At 39.8% G+C, this 19,433-nt stretch overlaps 1 protein-coding gene across 3 annotated transcripts in view; it reads right to left on the bottom strand.

The window, feature by feature from the left end:
• The window catches only part of pnt (ETS transcription factor pointed), a 47,862-nt gene that overhangs the window by 10,612 nt on the left and 17,817 nt on the right, over positions 1–19,433 (bottom strand). For all 3 annotated transcript variants that reach the window (XM_089842522.1, XM_089842524.1, XM_089842523.1), the window contains one exon: positions 612–728. In XM_089842522.1, the coding sequence (XP_089698648.1) occupies positions 612–728 (117 nt within the window). The remainder of the gene's footprint in view (positions 1–611; positions 729–19,433) is intronic.

The following is a 19,433-nucleotide window of genomic DNA, read 5'->3' as shown; positions in this document are numbered from 1 at the left end:
TTTTTTAACCCAAGAATTAATATAGATTAATAATTTTAAAGGGATTATTAAACGTTAATTTTGATGTAAAAGAGATTAAGCCACTGAGAGAGAGAGAGAGAAAGAGAGAGCTTAATAACGACTGGACAGGGTTGCCACGGAATTTTCAGAACCAAATTCCCTGACTTTTCCAGGTTTTCCCTGACCTTTTCTGCGATTTTCCCTGACCTTTTTAGGCCGAAAGCGTTAATGTTTACAGCGCGTTTTAAGTGCTTATAATTTAATAAACTCTCTGCAGTAAGTTTTCCTGTTTTCCAATATATTTGTTGCACCAAAATGAATAAGAAACATTTTAACTATAAATAACAGTCTAAGAGATTTTTTTAAATGGCATTTACTTTATAAAAACAATACTAAACAGCATTTCTAAGGATTGCTCTAGAGTTTTCTGTCTTAAGAGAAGATGAGGAGAAACTTTCATCCCAAGAAATTTTACCCACTAAAATCAAACTCCCTGACTTTGCCGAAACTTTAAAATTCCCTGACCATTTCGGCCCATTTTTAAATTCCCTGACTTTTCCAGGATTTCCAGGTACTGTGGCAACCCTAACGAGTTGAATTTAAATCCTTACCTTTGGGAATGTTTAACTGTTCACGTTCTTTTTCCCAGCTACTGAAACTGGCCGTCAGAGCCTGGGTCATTTTTTGATTGGTCCCCGGAGTAAGGGGCGGTACCTGAGTGGGCAGTTCTGCAACGAGAAAAGAACAAAAAAAGGTATCGATTAATTAGCGAATCGCAATCAATCAATCAGTCAATGGATGAATGACGAACTGAATTGTTCGTAATCGCGCTTAGCTCGCCTCTAAATAAACTATATAATAAATACCACCGGTGCATGGCTTTCTTAACTTCTCTTCGCATGGTAGACAAGGAATAATATAACAATAATAATAACTCCTCCGTCCGTGTTAATTCTTTGAAATCGAGCCGACACCGCCTCCTACTAATCTTGAAGGCCGACTTCCAGCATCGAAAGGGTTCTAGCGAACTGAAAACCGAGCATCGAGGCTAAAACAATGAAGGGGGTCAAAAGTTGGAAGGGTTCTCACTAACTGAAAGCCGAGCAACGAGGCTAAAACAGTGAAGCGACCGTGCCGATTTTCGAAGCCCCGATGGGGGTCAAAAGTTGGAAGGGTTCTAGCTAACCGAAAGCCGTGCAATGTGGTTCTAGCGAACTGAAGATGAACAATAGAATTATTTTTAAATTTCTTTCCTCTCGAATTTTTGCTTTCCCCTGAAGGAAATTCTCTATTGCGTATCTTCAGTTGGCTAAAACCACATTGCACGGCTTTCACTTAGCTAGAACCGTTCCTACTTTTACCCTGAAGCGGGGATTCGAAAATCGGCACGGTCGCTCTGGCATTGTTAGTCTCGATGCTCGATTTTCAGCTCGCTAGAACTCTTTTCGCTGCTGGAAGTCGGCCTTTAATGTACACTCGGATTGACCTTTGAACTGCGGCAGGCGTACGGTACAAAATTCATTTAATTATTATTATATATTTATTTATATGACGTTGCTCGCGCGGCGTTTCAATTGAACTTACAGGCATCGCCGAGTCACGTTACACCGAAAAGCAGATCATTCGATTAACTACGGCTGAGAAAAACGTAAAAGACATAAAAGCTTTCCTATAGTTCGTTCTCTCAATTCTTAGGTGTGTCTGTGTGTGTTTTCATTTTCCCGCCCTTATCCGACCAATCAATCGGCATACAGCTTCATAATCACCCCCGCTTTTATCTCAAATTTGTATTATCATAAGTTTATAAGATACGTTCCATAAGTTTGTCAATGGTTTCTCAAGAGTTTGTCATGAAGTAAGTGAGGTAGGTCATAGATACGAGGTAAAGCGACGCCTGGTGAGGGGCTGTCAAAGATTTAGACTAAATAGGAAGATGGAAGTCCTTCAAAATTAACCACCGAGTGTAGGACTTCAATTCTCGCTCCCGTCGTTCTCCTCGAACTAATTATCTCGAGCTGTAAGTCGCTTAGTAGCGTTACGAAGTATAGAAAGTGTCATACTTATGGAACATATCACTTTTAAAGTTATGGTAATACGAGTAATCGTATCACGAACCAGCGCCGTTAGAAACTTCCCGACACATAAGTTTATAAGCAGGGTTCATACAACTTTTGGGAAACAAATTTCCCTGAGATTTCCAGTTAATCCTATGGAGGGGATGTTCACGAACATTTTGCTTAATTACTCGGCCCCTGTTTGACGCAAATTTCCCTGACTTCCCTGAATTTTACTAAAAATTCGAAATTTTTCCATGAGGTTTTTGTCAACTATTTATTTCCCTGAGGTTTTTGTCAACTATTTATTTCCCTGAGGTTTTTGTCAACTATTTATTTCCCTGAGGTTTTTGTCAACTATTTATTTCCCTGAGGTTTTTGTCAACTATTTATTTCCCTGAGGTTTTTGTCAACTATTTATTTCCCTGAGGTTTTTGTCAACTATTTATTTCCCTGAGTTTTCCCTGAGGCTTTCGCTGTTTTCCAGGTTTGTATGAACCCTGTACTTCAATCACTTCACGAAAAGCTCCAGTTTGTAACCAGATATTAACAAACTTATGAATCGAACATATCTTACAAACTTATGAAGGAAGAATTTAATAAATTTCTCCATGAATATGAAATAATTCTTTTTAAACGCGATACATTCGTGACAAGGTTATTAATTGAAAATAATTTCGACGCGCGGTTCCCTTTAAAGGTAATTTAGGGCAAGTCATATTCAAATATTACGTAAAGCCAGCTCCGTGTAACACCGGATATTAATTGTTACCGACACAAAAAAAATATGTTTTTATGGAAATATCTCACTCCATCGCGATTTATGTTATTTCCCCCCCCCCCCTCCCCCATCAACTCAAAATGGCCGCCGCGGTGCACGAGAGTAAGCCTGCAGGGCCAGATAGGGCGGTAACGCCATTTGAACCAATATTTATTTAAGGGCTGATTTGCGAAAAAATTATTTGCGTAATATAAGATGCAACCCAAGTTGGAAATTAAAGCGAGGGTGAAAAGGAAAATCGAGTCATTTTTTGTCGAAGACCAATCCGCCTCTATAGTGAAACGTCTGAATGATATTAAAATTCAAATTAGATTCAGATTTCATAGATAATTTTAAACTCAGACCACCTAACCCATGGACAGGTAACTGAGTATAAGGAGCAAGGTTTGCTTAGAGCAACGCCTGACACTAGCGCCGTGGCGGAGGATGTTGGAAGTTTTTCACCAAACCCTAGTAAAATTCGCGCCATTTTGTTCATTGAGGAGTAGAGGCATGGATGAAGGATGCGCGTGAAAAACATTCGTCGCTCTACAGGATGTGCTGCTCCCTATACTAAAAAGTAGACAAGTCGATACTAGCGCCGCCTGGCTACCAGCGCTGGAAACCCTCGCGGGAAAAATAAAAAATACTGGACATAAGAAAAAAAACACGCGCTATCGTCAATTTTTTTCCTTAGCGTCGTGTGCTAGAAGCAAAACAGTGGGTTTTTTTCTTATGTCCAGTAATTTTTACTTTTTCCGCGAGGGTTTCCAGCGCTGGTAGCCAGGCGGCGCTAGTATCGACTTGTCTACTTTTTAGTATAGGGAGTTGCACATCCTGTAGAGCGTCGAATGTTTTTCACGCCCATCCTTCATCCATGGTAGAGGTCTCCAGTCACCGATATGCTGAGAAAATCTGACTAAATTATGAAAGTTAATTGAATTTCATTATTTATTTTAGCCTCTCTCTCATCAAGTTAGTTTTTGTAAATATCACTCTGGTATTGTTTTAATATGAAGTCTGTTTGACATTAAGCCTTGGCTAACCATTACAGATTACAGAATAGGAATTTTTCTTTAAGGGACATTTGGCGATAAATTGCGGCGGTCGGTAGACGCGTGAGGGCGTGTGCTACGCGTTGCCATTTGTTAACGCGAGTTTAACATGGCTTTGCCTGTCCATGCTCGGTTAGGTGCTCTGAGATTTTAAATTAGCACCTCCGGCCAATCTGTGACGGATATATATCCCGGAGAAGGAGGATGTATCACTACGCAGATTGTTCTAGAAGAATTGACAAAAAAATCACTCGAATTGCCTATTCACCCTCCCTTTAGGCAGCGTCTATAGCCCACAAAGCGGGGATGACGTAACTAGAGAAATTTTCCCGTCGTATAGGTAAACAAGAAATTGAGTTGGCAAAGTTTTCTAGAGTCGCATCTCGCAATCCTATAGCAACCAACCATCTCGATAGAAATTTGCTCGCTGTGATCATGTGATGTTTAGAGTTAGTCAATCCCAAATATCAAGCGCGGTTGACAATATAGGAAGAGTTAAGGCGCATTGACACGGTATAATTTGAAAATATGGCTTATGAACATGTGTACCCGAGAACTCTATATCTATATAAATCTAAGTCCTGACTGACTGAGTGTTAATCAACGCCCAGCCCAAACCGCGTGCCCTAGAAGGCTGAAAATTTGCAGGAACATTACTCATAAGTAGTAGGCGCGTACTAAGAAAGATTTTTCCAATCCGCCACCATCTTAAAAAATGGCGCCCACAAATGTAAAAAATCTTCTCTATGCATAAAAAGTCCGTGCGTTTCAACCGATTTCACAAATATTTAGTACACTGGTTTCCTTTAACCTATAGATGGGCTGAATGGTCTTTTGCGTTCGATTTGTAGCCATATTTTTAAATGGCGGCCAAAAACTTAAAAACCCTTCTTTATGGAATAATGTCCGCATGAAAAGTAATAAAAAATGCATCCCTAGGGGCTGACGGGCAATGCCGAGTGTCTTCACTACCCAGGGTGCTACAAAAATATTAGTCATCAGTTAAATCTACCCATTCTTTATATCATTTTGAGGCAAGTTCTTATTACACGCGAACGACGCAGCGGGTAAAAGCTATAGTGAGACATACTTAGATAAGACTATAACTTAGCCGTGATATTTCGACGGGCAATAAGTTGTAATTTTTTGTTGTCAATTAACGTTGAGAGGATATAAAACAATCAGAAAGAGAAAGAGAGAGATAAGGATAAGATCAAACGAAAAGATCTAAGAAACGAACCGACTGGAATAAAAAGGTCTAAGATGGTATGGTGCGCGGCTAGAGTCATTTTGATTAGTTTCAAAATATTAATAGGCCAGAAGTGAGATGAGACTAGAAGTGAAGGGCTCTAGCATTGGTAATAGATCCTGGCAGGCTGGCACTAGTGAACAAATTTGAGGATTTTATGCCGCTTCCCACGCGCCTATACTGCAGAGAAAAAATTGGTCGAGTTCCCAAAAAGCATTTCCTACCCCCTTCCCCTCAACCTAAAGCCGCGGAACACGGACGCCTGTGCTTGAATCTAGTTCGGCCCCCGTCTACCACCGCGAGCGTCTCACGTTTTGGAGGGAAAATTCTGAAACCGCTACTAGAGGGCGGTGTGTTATCAAGAATGTTCACTTTCGCCAAGTGAAGAATTTGGTTAGCTCAATACTTCTAGTCTCATCTCACTTCTGATAGGCGCCTACATAAACTATTTGGAAGTTGTTATAAGAAATTAATGACTAAATATTTCTTTAATTAGAAGTTTCGGAACATGTTAGACCTTTAAAACTATAAAATTTGTGTCAACGCGAAATTATTCGTAATATACGAACTTTTATTGATAAAAAGTGCGGAACCGAGTTATTGACTATGAGACAATTGTGGATGAAAGAATTTCACTCGTCTTACGTTTAGTTTTCGTTTGCTTTTAGTCCCCACTACTGTTTGATATTGAAATTCATCTCTAAAAAGGTGAAACTTAACGAACTTATCATTATAATTTTTATACATTATATTGCAACAGAATTTTAGGGGGCTACGAGCAATTTTTGGTAGGGTTTACGGATTATTTTGAGGGGGCTAACTTTGAAATTTGGGGGTCCCTCAAAAAAGGCCTAGCGACGCCACTGAGGATGCCCCTTACTCACTGCTGGAGTCTAAAGCCAGGCCTCCTTGTGTAAATGGTATGAATCCTCCTAGTCAGTAAACTATGCGTACATTTAGGGCTAAAATTCCAAAAATACTGCATGGGAAATGAAAATGAATCCCTAATAATTCGTAACGGTAAACCGCGTAGACATCAGTGGTCCGTGCAAAAATAGGCCTAATAAGAGAGATAAAAGATGGGTGGGGAGTGGGGGTTGGACAGGAAACCGTTAGAAAAACGGACCCAAAAGGAAACGCCGCAACCTACAAGATCTCATTCCTTAAGCCGCGCGGATTTTGGAAAAAGTGTCCGAGCTAACATTCATTCATTTTACAATAATTATTTGGTTTTCTAGGTCAAATCTAAAATTAAACTTTTTTTAATTTATAATCGCGTTTCTCCTCATATTTTATTATAAACGAGGAATTGCCCAAGTTCATTTCAACCGCTTTATTCGTCTTAGCCGCCTGGACTAAATCACGCACCGAGGGTTGGGTGGGACACTTGTCAGGAGCTGAAGGGGCAGATTGAAAATGAAGCGAGCGCCATCTAGTGAACAGAAATACAAACTGAAAGGTGACGTTTTTTTCACGGGCCGAAAACATTCGTCTGCTTTGTTTACTCTAGTCTTAAGCCTAAGTTTAGTTTACAGTAACGGGTTATTACTGGAGTAGGGACTAGGGTGTGTTGTATTGTCGGTTTTTAGTTCCTTTCCTCTTCTAAAACGATTCGTTTAAAAATTTGAGCTTGTTTCTTTTAATTTGTCACATAGAACCTAGACAACCACTAACAAGTCAGTTTCTCCGCCATGATAGCTGAGAAAATCTGACACTAAAATTCTGCCTCTGCGCATTTCTAAGCGAACCAATAAGATCACCCCTCATTCGTGAAAGACCGGTTTAGAAACTCATATGGCCGTTGCAAATTTTGAATGAATTTATTTTTAGGTGTTATGGGGATTTTTGAATTTGGCAAAAATGTCCATGGCCGACCCCTCCATGGCAAGGCGCGTGGTGGTGTACGTATAGCTAAGTTGTCGTCCAAAATATTTTTACAGGAGCTACGCTTGGATGATTTGATGAAGTGACGCGATGGAACTCTAGTCATTAATAAGCCATTAAGCGGTGACCCCCGCCTAAATCCCTACCCCCCATCTCCCAGGAAAGTCCGTCCGTCCGACCACTGGATGGCAACACTGATCGAAAGAGAGAGAGAGAGCTGAGAGCGGCTTGCTTTACCCGTTTGTTGGCTAAATCCAAAAGGAGAATTAGTCGACGAATTTAATATTATTCATTGTACTAGTAGCTACGTGGGTGGAGTCGCCTTCTTTTCGCTTAGAGCTTTAGAGAGAATGGAGTTTTTCCTTTGTCTTTTCGAACCACTACCAAAAAAACAAACACCTCTTACGACATTTAATACCGACCCGAGGGGGTAAGGGGAAGGGTTAAAAAACACGGGCTCAAATTAATTGTAATCTAACGAGTTAAGGCCCCAACTTTAGTCTTTAGTCAGCTGGCAAAGCTAGACTGACCAGTCAGGCCAGATTTTCAGGCAATATGAACGTTTCACCCAACTGTACTATTGTCAGAGGTCAGATGGAAGGTCGGATTTTAATCGGGCAGGTAGGCGATTGGAGTTGGGGCGACTAAAGTTACAGAGGGAGCAAACCAATGACAATAGAGCTATCTCAGTTGTGACGTCAGTGCCTAGGTAAAACGTCACGGGTTTAGCTTTGGCAGTCGGCGGCCATGATTGGTACCGCTTTGGTTCTATAGGCAAATAGCATGGGTGACATCACACTAAGGCTTCTGAAGTAGCTCTATAGACGAAACTATTACGTCATGGGACTCCTTTTAGCTGGAGAGAGAACCGAGAGTATATCGGCCATTATTTAATTGTCGCTGAAATCATGGATTTATAACAGAAGCTTACGCTTCATGGATATTTCACTGAAAAATAGGCGCGCTAACTGCGGAACGGCTCGGGTTAGGTGGGACGCCAAAAATGGGGGAGGAATAGTCGGACAGAATTGTAATTGGTTCGTCTGTAGCCCTTATTGACCAATTACCAATGTGTCCCGACTATTCCTCCCCCATTTATGGCGTCCCACCTAACCTGAGCCGTTCCGCAGTTAGCGGGACTATTTCCTTCAGATTTCACACCCTTCCCCGTATCATCCTTGACAAAATATAGTTCTTGAAAAACCCCTACATAAAGTTACGTCATAAGTTTATCATGAGGCATGATAAACTTATGGTTACGTATATAGGGACTGAGTACTTTGAAAGCCTTTAAAGTGGTCAGTCTCTTGGTCTTATCATTGTTCTATATGGTGGCGGTGTATTTACTTTCTCTTTGCTTTTTCAAGGGCATATTACGCGAAATAAAGGAGCGTAAAATGGGAGATTCACTCGAGTGTAAAACAAAACATTGATGATTAGAAAAAAAATTCCAAGAAATTCATGACGATCCTTTGAAAACAAGCTCTTTCAGTTCCAAGAAGGGAATTGGAATTTAAAGCGATGACACTGAGCTACTCCGCTATTACTAGGCTCTATGGTAACTTAAGCTTGAGTGTCACTACTACCTGTACAATTCCATCATCCATAGATAAGTAGCCTAGCTGGGTGAAGACGGGCCAACTGCGTGGTAAGAGTTTGGGCCTACCTACCATCTGCCGTTGTCTATTAAAAACAAGGACTTTGTAATTCTATAGATCAAGCTAGGACTGGCGAAAAAGCGTGCAATTTTTAACAAAGCGCGAATACCTTTAAATAGAGAATTCTTTGAAATGAATAAATTTCTAATGAGCAGAAACCAATACGGACCCATTTTACGCCCCCTTCCCGGGCCGAGCCTCCTGTTTGCTGTAACCCCAAGTTTTCAGTATCGCTCAAAGGACATCCCCGTATCTCTTATGGAACCTAAGTTAAGCCTTCAAAGTTTAGTGTAATGTTTATGAATATTTTCCTTAATTACTCGGCCCCTGTTTACTCGAACCCCAGGTTTTTAGTATCGTTGGATGAGGGGCAAATAGGACTATAACATACTCAAAGGACATCACCGTAAATCTTATGGAACCTAAGTTATGAGCCTTCAAAGTTTAGTATAATGTTTATGAATATTTTCCTTAATTACTCGGCCCCTGTTCACTCGATCCCCAGGTTTTTAGTATTGTTGGATGAGGGGCAAATAGGACTATAACATTAACAAAATCAAAGGACATCCCCGTATCTCTTATACAACCAAAGTATAGTCATGAGTTAATAATATGTTAGCTCCCTATAAGTTACTCAGGCAATTCATTTTTATACTCCAGCGTTTTCTTCCGCGCCGCCGGCTTCCCAATTATATGCGACGCTCTGCGGCCGCCACGTGAACGAAAATCTTATTTACTCTTCTTTCCGGTTTTTCCCCGGAAGCGCGGGTAGTGGAAGCTAGCCAATGATATCGGAGCTATTTAAGCAGTCGAATATTTCGCTCAGTAGCCTCGGTTAAGAAAACAGTTCAGAGATCAGTGGATTGGATTGGATATAGCTCAGTTATATAATTTTCTGGTTTTAAGTAACAATAACAACTCTCTTTATCAATATCGGCAAATTGCATTGAGTTGCTGCATTTTTTTGTCTCAGTACTGACACAAACTCCATGATCTAATGTTAAATTGTTAAAACATATACCTTCACGACTAAAACACTCCCTTGGTGAAAAAGCAGCCGACGACTCGAGGTCGAGGTGCCGTACGAGCGGGATTTTTTTTTTCGACAAGAGAGAGCGCAACATTCGGATTTTTTTCCCGCGCGGGCGAAATGAGAAGAAATCGCTGGATACATTACGCCTATGGAGCCTGACTAACTTATAGGGAGCTAACATATTATTAACTCATGGTATAGTGTAATGTTAATCCAAGGGAGGGAATGTTTTTGAACATTTTGCTTGATTACTCGGCCCCTGTGTGTCGCAACCCTAAGTTTTTAGTATCGTTGGAAAGTTGACAATTAGGACTATAACATACTCAAAGGGCATCCCCGTATCTCCAGTAGAACCAGAATTATGAGCCTCCAAAGTATAGTGTAATTCTATTCCTATGGAGGGTATGTCTTATTGAACATTTTACTTAATTACTCGGCCCCAGGTAACTCGAACCCCAGGTTTTAAGTATGGTGGGATGGGGATCAAATAGGACTATAACATACTGAAAGGGCATCTCTGTATCTGTAATAGAACCAGAGTTATATGCGCCTACAAAGTTGAGTGTAAATAACCCCATATGAATGGTGTGAGAAATCCCATGTTAACCCTATGGAGGGAATGTTAATGAACACTTTACTTAATTACTCTGCCCCTGTTTTTCAAATTAACTCAAACCTCACAAATTTACCCGATTTCCCTGAATATTGATAAAAATTCTAAATTTCCCTGAGTTTTTTAAATCAACTCTCTATTTCCCTGAGTTTTCCAGGTTTGTATGAACCCTGGGTTAGAGTCGAACGCGGAAAAATTGCCAAGGAATCCAGGCGGGTTTCGCGTGGTGCTGCTGGAGTGGCTTCTCTACAAACACGTACGTATAGGTTCGTGGCGTCAGCTGGCAACCGTATGTTTTACTTTAGGGCATCAGCTAGAGTCCGCGTCATGCGATGTCTTATAAGAGACTAACTTTCTATTTTAGCTATAGAATTAATTCAATCCAGGCTTTAAAACTCTCTATTAAGGGGGTCTGCAGTGTCTTAATTCGAAAGAGGATTAAAATTAAGTGGAGACAGAATGAAAACTAAGCGCAAATTCTATAATAAATCAACGTCGGATCGGATTTATACGCAAGCTCAAATCTTTTCTTAAATACATAGCTTACACGCAAGGAGGATTCATACCATTTGCACAAGGAGACCAGGCAACTTAGAGTGTAAAATAGCAGACGATTTTACGCTCTAAGTCGCTTGGTCTCCTTGTGTTAAAGGCCGACTTCCATCGAAAAGAGTTCTAGCTAATCGAGACTAACAATGGAGTAGCGACCGTGCCGATTTTCGAATCCCCGCTGGGGTAAAAGATGGAAGGGTTCTTCTAGCTGACTGAAAGCCGTGCAATCAGTGGTTCTAGCGAACTGAAGACGCAATGGAGAATTTCCCTCAGGGGAAAGCAAAAATTCGAGAGGAAATAAATTTATAAGGATTTCTATTGCGTATCTTCAGTTCGCTAGAACCATATTGCACGGCTTTCAGTTAGCTAGAACCCTTCCATCTTTTACCCCAGCACGGGTCGCTCCATTGTTAGTCTCGATGCTCGGTTTTCAGTTCGCTAGAACAATTTTCGCTGCTGGAAGTCGGCCTTTAATGGTAGGACCGTAGGAATCCTCCATGCCTGTAAACTATGTATTGAAGAAAAGTTGACTGGGTTAGCGAGACAGACAAGCAACGCCAAGCTAAAAGGGGGAAATCAAAAATGGACCGGAAATGAAAAACAATCTTAATTTTCCGTATTTACGTCAAAGAAACACGCGCCGGCCGGAAATAAACACCGATACTCTTTAATAACTTCAAAGGTATAGTAGCGTAGGACCTCCCAGCCCTCCCATAACTTCATTACACGCTGAATGTAAAGATAGAACACGTGTTGTACCTTCGCCCATTGACGCTAATAAAGGATAAAGGACAGCGAAATCTCTCGCTGACGTCACACTGTCAAAAGAGCGCGCGCGGCCATTTTCAAATATCCCCCCAGGGTCATTGATTATATCGATGGAAAGGAAATGGCCCAAAAAAGAGTTTGCAAAATAAGACGAAGGTCAATTACCGGAGCGATTACGGCGCCAACGCCGCCAAGACAAAAATACAGGGTGTTATATAAAGAAACAGGGTGGTAGGACCGATCGAGGTAAACAGCAGCGGGATGCCTGCGGTTCTTTGGGCCGAAAATGTTCTTAGGCAGGGTTGCCATGGAATTTTCAGAACGAAATTCACTGACTTTTCCAGGTTTTCCCTGACCCTTTTCTGAGATTTTCCTTGAGCTTTTTCCGAGATTTTCCCTGACGTTTTTCCGAGATTTTCCCTGACGTTTTTCCGAGATTTTCCCTGACGTTTTTCCGAGATTTTCCCTGACGTTTTTCCGAGATTTTCCCTGACGTTTTTCCGAGATTTTCCCTGACGTTTTTCCGAGATTTTCCCTGACGTTTTTCCGAGATTTTCCCTGACGTTTTTCCGAGATTTTCCCTGACGTTTTTCCGAGATTTTCCCTGACGTTTTTCCGAGATTTTCCCTGACGTTTTTCCGAGATTTTCCCTGACCTTTTAGGCCGGAAGTGTAAATGTTTACAGCACGTTTTAAGTGCTTATAATTAAATAAACTCTCTACATTAAGTTTTCCAATGTGTTTGTTGCACCAAAATGAATAAGAAACATTTTAACTATAAATAACAGTCTAAGAGATTTTTTAAAGGCATTTACTTTCTTAAAACAATTCTAGACAGCATTTTTAAGGATTGCTCTAGAGTTTTATGTGTCAAGACGAGAGGATGAGGAGAAACTTTCACTACTCTTTCAATAAAGACTTATCCCCAGAAATTGCACCCACTAAAATAAAATTCCCTGACTTTGCTGAAATTTTTTAAATTCCCTGACTCTTCGGCCCATTTTCAAATTCCCTGACTTTTACAGGTTTTCCCTGACCCGTGGCAACCCTGTTAGGGTCACCCCCTAACACGAGTCACGATTATATGGTTTTAGGTATGATCCCTTACAGCAATTAAATTCAAGGGATCATCCATGGAAATCTCTAATGTCCTTAACTCGCCTTAGGGGGGGGGGGGCGAAATCAACTCGAGATCGACTTCCCGATGTACACTTCGGTTCTCCCTTTCTGGAACACCCTGTACAATCGGGATTAAGGTCGAATTTTGTATATTAAATTAAAAATTTTATAGAAAAAAAAAAAAAAAAAAAAAAAAATAGATTTTATAATCAAAGGATTCACCCTCGGGACGTAAATTTAAGCGGGACAAGTTTTTGGCTCCTCGGGCTAAGATTCAGTCTAAAATTAAGGTGCGTTCAAATAGCGCAAAAAGACCACGAAGAAATAGGCTTAGCAAAGACATTGATTGTTCTTAGCATAGACTTAGGTTAACTGTCTTAAAAAGTGGATTTAAATGGCGCGAAATGATCACAAAAAATAGGCTTAGCAGAGACATTAATTGACTTAGGTTAACCGTCTTAAAAAGTGGATTCAAATAGCGCGAAATGATCACAAAAAAATTGGCTTAGCAAAGACGTTGATTGTTGTTCGTTGGCGAAAAAAACTAACTTAATTTCAAATAATTCATTAATGGTGCCTTTTAAACTGAAAAATGTTTAATACAATTAACTTTAAGCCAATCAATTTTCTCACGGCGCATATCTATTATTTTTTTCAGGTTTTTTGTCCATAAAGACCGATTTTATTAATAGACTAAGCCTTAATAACATATAAAATAACTCATCGTAAAATAGTAAGACTTAAGTCCATTTAAATTAAATTAAAAGTTAATATTTCCCCAAACGAAATACGATTACAAAATAAATTTTAGCCATTTACAAAAACCGAAAAAAAAAAAATAATAAAATAAAATAAATAAAAAATAAAAGATTGAAAATAAATATAAAAAAAAAGTCTTTTGTCTATAAAGGCCGATTTTATAAATAGACTAAGCCTAAGGTTGGTCATCGTAAAATAATAAGACTTAAGTCCATTTAAATTAAATTAAAAGTTAATATTTCCCCAAATGAAATACGATTACAAAATAAATCTTAGTCATTTACAAAAACCAAAATAAATAAAAATTAAAAGATTGAAAATAAATATAAGAAATGATCACGTGTTGAGCCGAGCCAGCGTCGACCCTATTTTGGAAATCAGGTCTGGCTTCCCTTTGTAGCGCCACCGCACCCATCCCCACCCCCGTGTAATAATAGCCCCGAGGCATAATCCCCCCAAACACTACTACTACAATCTCCCTCCTTGAAACTGAAAAGAAAGGCGAATAACGCGGGGTTACAAGCTGGCGAACGCGACGGCGTTTCTCTCACCTGTTTTCCCATGAGGGGCACCCCTGAGGGGTGAATTCAGTCACGCTCCCACGCCAACAACCAATAGGAAACCGAGGAAAAATTTACTACGAATTACTATACTACGAGACGAGTTTCCGATCCGTTTTCATGAATGAAAAACGTACAAGGATAAAAAAAAACTTGAATGGGAAAGAAACCAGTTTTCTTTCCTCGAGGAGGGTGACTGGGGTGTTACCGTGTTAGTTTGCAGCGTTGTTAAAGGCGGATGGACCCTAATATCCTCTTTAACCTAATCTAAAGTTACTATAGTTCCGTACGAGGTCACCCTAGTAACACTGCTGATACGTGGAAAGCGGGAATAGAAACCATACGCGCTATAAGTAGACGTATTAACTGGGATAATGCGAACGGACCACTTGAATCATTTATTTTTTTTCGCCATCCTTGCCTCTAGGGCTTTTTATTTTTTAGGCGCCATTGACGCCATTTTGATTCAAACCAACAGACTTTTAAAAATCTAAGTCAAGAATAAGGTTGTTTAATTTGTAATATTAAAATTAAAATTAAAATTAAATCAACATTATTTCTACCGTAAATAAATAAATAAATTATTTCTGTAAAATTTTGAATAAAAAAAAACCCAATACTAAAATAAACCAAATTGAAATTTAGGGTTAGAGGAATTTTCGGGCGTTTTGCCAAAAAACAAAAATACGGCGCAATGCGTCAAGTTTCAAATTCACTCCGAGAGCGTACCATTATTAATTATGAAATGCCACATTTACTCAATAACACTAATCCCGCCTTTAATATTAGTACCAACTTAAAATGAAATAACATAAATGACTAATTCCGAAGATGTAATGTAAACTTTGACCCAAAGTTGATACTTAGTAAAAAGACTATTAGAATTGGGATTTCAATAACACGGTTCCCGCCTTTGGCTTCAGTATAGATTTAATACGAAACGTCCTAATTCTTCGATGTATGTATGTATATATATTGTTTCTGGCTGTTTAAAGGGCCAGTCTCATATAAGATATATTTTTCAAATTCAATTTAACGAGGTAAACTATAATAATAATAATCTAAGCTTTGACTACGAAGGGATTTCCACACTTAAGCCTGTGGCTTATTTACAGCAGGTGGGTCCATTTACAATGCTAGCCCCTATGCCACAGCTAACCTACAGCGCCCTATACTAACTATTACCGTTAATCTCAGCAAGTTTTTTTCTCTCTATCTCTCTTTAATATTAAGAATAGTTGGGTCAAAATCAGTTAAGATTTAACCAAGAAGCGATATCTAGTTTATTAGGGAAAAGTATAAGATACCAAAGTATTCGCGCGCCATAGTCCCAGTCCCCCTTTCAAAATACAAGGGGGGGGGGACGTAAAAGGGGGCCGGGCTATTTCGCTACACTCTCCTCAGTCGGATAATACAAGTAATTTTCGTCATTCGCGTCACTCTGACGTGAGGTTTCAAGAACCAATGAGAGGCTGGTTGTAATTTAGAGGCGAGGATTAACTCGGGACCTACTATACGTTTGGAATGGAGATAAAGAGCTAGAAATGTGGCGCGAATTTATACCTTCTCCCTTATAAACTAAATATCACTTCTTGATTTAACCGAGATGCAAATTTCTAAAATAATTTTGAATAGCTTCAAACTAACGGCGGGAGTCTTTAGAATTTTACAATATAACCGAATGATGAGACTGTCCCTTTAAGATCGGGACTCTTTAACTTGCGAGGCTTCGAGGCATCTCGAATTTATGAATGAAGCGGGAGAACCATCGACCGGATGGCAACTTGTAAACCGGCGGGAAATTGTACCCCCCCCCCCTAATCCCCCCTTTCACCTCCCATCCTACGCGCCCATCTCAAAAAGATGGTGCCAGTCTTAGAAGAACCCCCCAAAAACTTTCAAGATTTCGACTTTCCCAGAGAAAATCCAGAGAAGTTCATCATTCGAAGTGGATTTCTTTCTTTTCAATTTTGGCCTAATTTTCAACTTGGAACGTCAAGGTCTACAATTTTATCTCGGTTTAAGGATATTAAAGTATTAGTGACATAATTTTCGTCAATGAGAAAAAATCCTTGAAAAATCTAGTTTATTACGATATGTTTACTATTTTATTTGGTTTCGTTGCAATTTATAAAATTACAATCAAAGTATTGTGTTTGGAAAAGGCCTAGTTAAAATTTCGTTTCGTTTGATGACGTAGTAAGGAGAAATTTCCTCTCTAGATGTCGCTTAAGCCTATTTAATTCAGATTCGCGCGGCATTAGCAGACTCGGGAGCTCTCGCTTGGCTTTTCCGCTAGATGCCGTGAGTGACGTATCAAGGAGAAAAACCCGCAAATTTGCTTTTGAGCCCAAATTTCAAGTTTTCAAAGTGTTTTTTTCTGTGTTTTCCCTCATTTTTAAATATTAATCAGGCATATTTTTGGAATCAGAAGACTTTAAACTCTCAAAAAAGTAAGGTAATCTTTAGATTTGAGATCACTTTTAAATCAGGTCCTATTCCTTTAACTAGAACTTTCTAAAGTTAGCGGTTATTACCAAATTGAGAAATATAGTGTTACCGAATTTGAGAAGCAATTTCCCTAATTAATAAATTAGACAATAATCTTAAGCTTTTAATAAAAAATCTAATAAACTCATTTAAAATCATAAAAGTTAGTATTATGACGAATCACTTCAAAATGATGGCCTTTTAAATTTAGAACCGCCGAAAATTTTGCGAGAGTGTAAAAAAAGGCGCTAAAAACTGGAAGGGAGAGAGAGAGAGAGAGAGAAATCTTGGAGCGTGGGAAAATTTTCAAATCAAATCTCATTAGAATTAAAAACGTTAAAAAAGCGGCGGCGTTCGCCTCGGGCAATGAAAAAATTAAGACTAGATGACTCGAGTCATCGGTCCTTGCTTGCTAGAAAAATCTTAGTTGAATCCCCTTATATTAAAAATAGGCTGGCGTTAAGCCTAATTGAAGGGAATAGTTTGACCGCTCTCCAAAGGAAATGATCGCCATAACTCTATCTGATAAACGAATGACTTTCGTTACTTAATTAACGTTTTTAATTAGACTCGTCATCTCGCTCTCCGTCCAGATTTTTAGCTACAAATATTATTATTATCATCGTGATATAATAATTGGAGAAAATATATTCGTTGCTGTTATATAAACGGAAACGACCAGGGCATATCAATATAGATAAAAGGGGATAGAGAAATTTCCTTCCCCCACCCAGTTTCAGTTCAACTTGAACAGGGTTGCCAGTAATTTGTTATTAGAACATGACGGAATCGAACAGAATAAATACTACAAGCTAAAATCCGAGGGGCTTGTCATTCGCCACAACAAGAAGTGATATCTAGTTTATTAGAAAGAAGGTATAAATTCGCGCCCCATTTCTAGCTCTTTATCTCCAGTCCAAACGTATAGTAGGTCCGGAGTTAATCCCCGCCTCTAAATTACAACCAGAATCTCATTGGTTCTTGAAAACTGTGCACGTCAGCGCGACGCGAATGACGAAAATTACGCATTTTCCACCTGAGGAGAGGCGAAATAACCCGGCCTCCTTTTACGTCCCCCCCCCCTTGTATTTTGAAAGGGGGACTGGGACTATGACGCGCGAATACTTAGGCATCTTATACCGAGGTGATTACAAAAGATTACTAGTAAATCACGTGAATATTTCAGATTTTCTCAAGATTTCACATGATTTCCAGTGATTTATCGGAGATTTCTAATTACCTTTGATTACCCACAAGAATGATTTTGATTACTGATGATTTTCTACGAATTCTAGAAATCAAGTAATCGATTATTCAAGTAACTAACCCCTCGCTAAAAATCAGTTTATTATAGCACTCACAAATGACTGGCAACACTTGTCCGCGCACTACGTACACGGTAAAACGAGAGCGGGGTAACTAAGTCACCGGGACAGCAAAGTCCCTGATTTTCCCCAGTATAGTCGTCTCTGATACAATTTACCCCTTGAATAAGTTATGAATTTCAATAATAACCTTATGAATATACAAAATACCAATGTTAATAAATGTTGTTAAAGTACTACATCGTGGGGAAGGTGGTTTAAAAATGATGTCTTCGTGTGATGGGACGCCAGTTGTTTCAACAAGTGGCGCTTAAAGGCCGACTTCCATCGAAAAGGGTTCTAGCGAACTGAAAAGCGAGAATCGAGACTAACAATGCCATAGCGACCATGCCGATTTTCGAAGCCCCGCTGGGATAAAAGATGGAAGGGTTCTCGCTAAGTGAAAGCCCTGCAATGTGGTTCTAGCGAAATCAAGATACACAATAGAGAATTTCCTTCGAGAGGAAAGAAATTTAAAAGGATTTCTATTGTTCATATTCAGTGCACGGCTTTCAGTTAGTTAGAACCCTTCCAACTTTTACCCCAGCGGGGCTTCGAAAATCAGCACAGTCGCTTCATTAGTCTCTCTCGATGCTCGGTTTTCAGTTCGCTTGAACTCTTTTCGCTGGAAGTCGGCCTTTAAGTTATTACTCCCGAGCATGCGGTAAAAAAACTAGTTTCTCCACTTTCTGAATATATAAACTAACAATTCTATAGCGAATCTTAAAGCGCATGCAATGCAACGTCCCCCGCCAATACAAGACAAGAAAAAGACTTGAAAAATTATCTCCTAAAAATTACTAACGATTTTGGAATATTATCTAGTTTATTTCGAACCACATTTTAATTAATTAAAGTGGCAGTGACTCGATTTTGAAAGCTGAAAAACCTGGTAGCGGCGTAAAGGTACAGCGAAATGAACGCCGCACTCGCGTTTACAAAAGGCCGATGACATCTAATTTAAGAGTATAGTCGATTTTATACACGTAAAATGATATAAAATGTTGCTCGCGCGCCTTCCGTGCGTGTTTGCTTTTATTCAGCTGTATCTACTGTATAGCCCCACAGATCAGATCAACGCAAAATGAAATAAATATACGAATGGTATACAGCCCGGTGTTTCCCATAAGTCTGCCATAAATTAATGGCTCCTTACACGTGTTGTTGTTCTTTGGTGGGCCGGAAAGAGGGTGGGGTAATACGCTCATTTTCCACCTTCTATGGGCCCGGGACGCGTGTAAGTCTATCTCGATCATGGAGGCCCGCGATTTACTCAATTTCCCCGGGGCCAGCACCTTCTATTGGCCCAGCACGCGCGTGTAAGCCTATCTTGATCATGGAGGCAGGCGATTTACTCAATTTCTACGGGGCCCGCACTTTCTATGCGGGCCCAAGACGCTTGTAAGGCTGTCTTGATCATGGAGGCAGGCGATTTACTCAATTTACCCGGGGGCCCGCACCTTCTATGGGCCCAGGACGTGTGTAAGCCTATCTTGATCATGGAGGCAGGCGATTT

Source organism: Phalangium opilio, unplaced genomic scaffold (genome assembly GCF_054372755.1).
Source record: "Phalangium opilio isolate 3A_F unplaced genomic scaffold, DU_Popi_V2 ptg000070l_1, whole genome shotgun sequence".
Taxonomy (NCBI): domain Eukaryota; kingdom Metazoa; phylum Arthropoda; class Arachnida; order Opiliones; family Phalangiidae; genus Phalangium; species Phalangium opilio.
The sequence above is the reverse complement of the archived record's forward strand: the minus strand, read 5'-3'. Positions and strand labels throughout refer to the sequence as shown.